The 376-nt window shown below is 68.9% G+C and overlaps 1 protein-coding gene across 1 annotated transcript in view; it reads right to left on the reverse strand.

The window, feature by feature from the left end:
* LOC104076934 (slit homolog 1 protein-like) overlaps positions 1 to 376 on the reverse strand; it is a gene marked incomplete at both ends in the record, with an annotated part of 12,410 nt that overhangs the window by 11,038 nt on the left and 996 nt on the right. Inside the window, 1 exon segment of the mRNA XM_009577967.1 lies at positions 16 to 82. Coding sequence (XP_009576262.1) covers positions 16 to 82 — 67 coding nt within the window.

A 376-nucleotide genomic window follows, 5' to 3' on the forward strand; every position in this document is an offset into this window, starting at 1 on the left:
CCCGGTGGTGGGGGCGTGGCGCAGCCACTGCGAGAGCCAGGCCAGGTGGCAGTCACAGAAGAGGTGGTTGGAGTGCAGGCGGCTGCAGGCGGACAGGGCAGTCAGCGGCCACGAGACAGCTCCTGCCCACCACCCCCTGCTCCCTGGCTGCTCCCATATGGCTCACCCCAAAGGTCAGGGGCATACAGAGGGGGACAGGGAGGAGCCTGAGAGCATCTGCACCGGTTGCCAAGGCCACCTTGCTTGGCAGTGTTTGGGGATGCACTGCAGGGGTGTCCCCTCCATCCCCTCCCCACGGTGCTGTCCCGGCACTGCTGAGCTGCCGGCACCGGCAGCAGAGCTGGGGACATCCCGCTCTACCCCCGGGGGGCCCTCC

The sequence above is a fragment of the Fulmarus glacialis genome, unplaced genomic scaffold (genome assembly GCF_000690835.1).
Source record: "Fulmarus glacialis isolate BGI_N327 unplaced genomic scaffold, ASM69083v1 scaffold25265, whole genome shotgun sequence".
In the NCBI taxonomy this organism is placed as follows: domain Eukaryota; kingdom Metazoa; phylum Chordata; class Aves; order Procellariiformes; family Procellariidae; genus Fulmarus; species Fulmarus glacialis.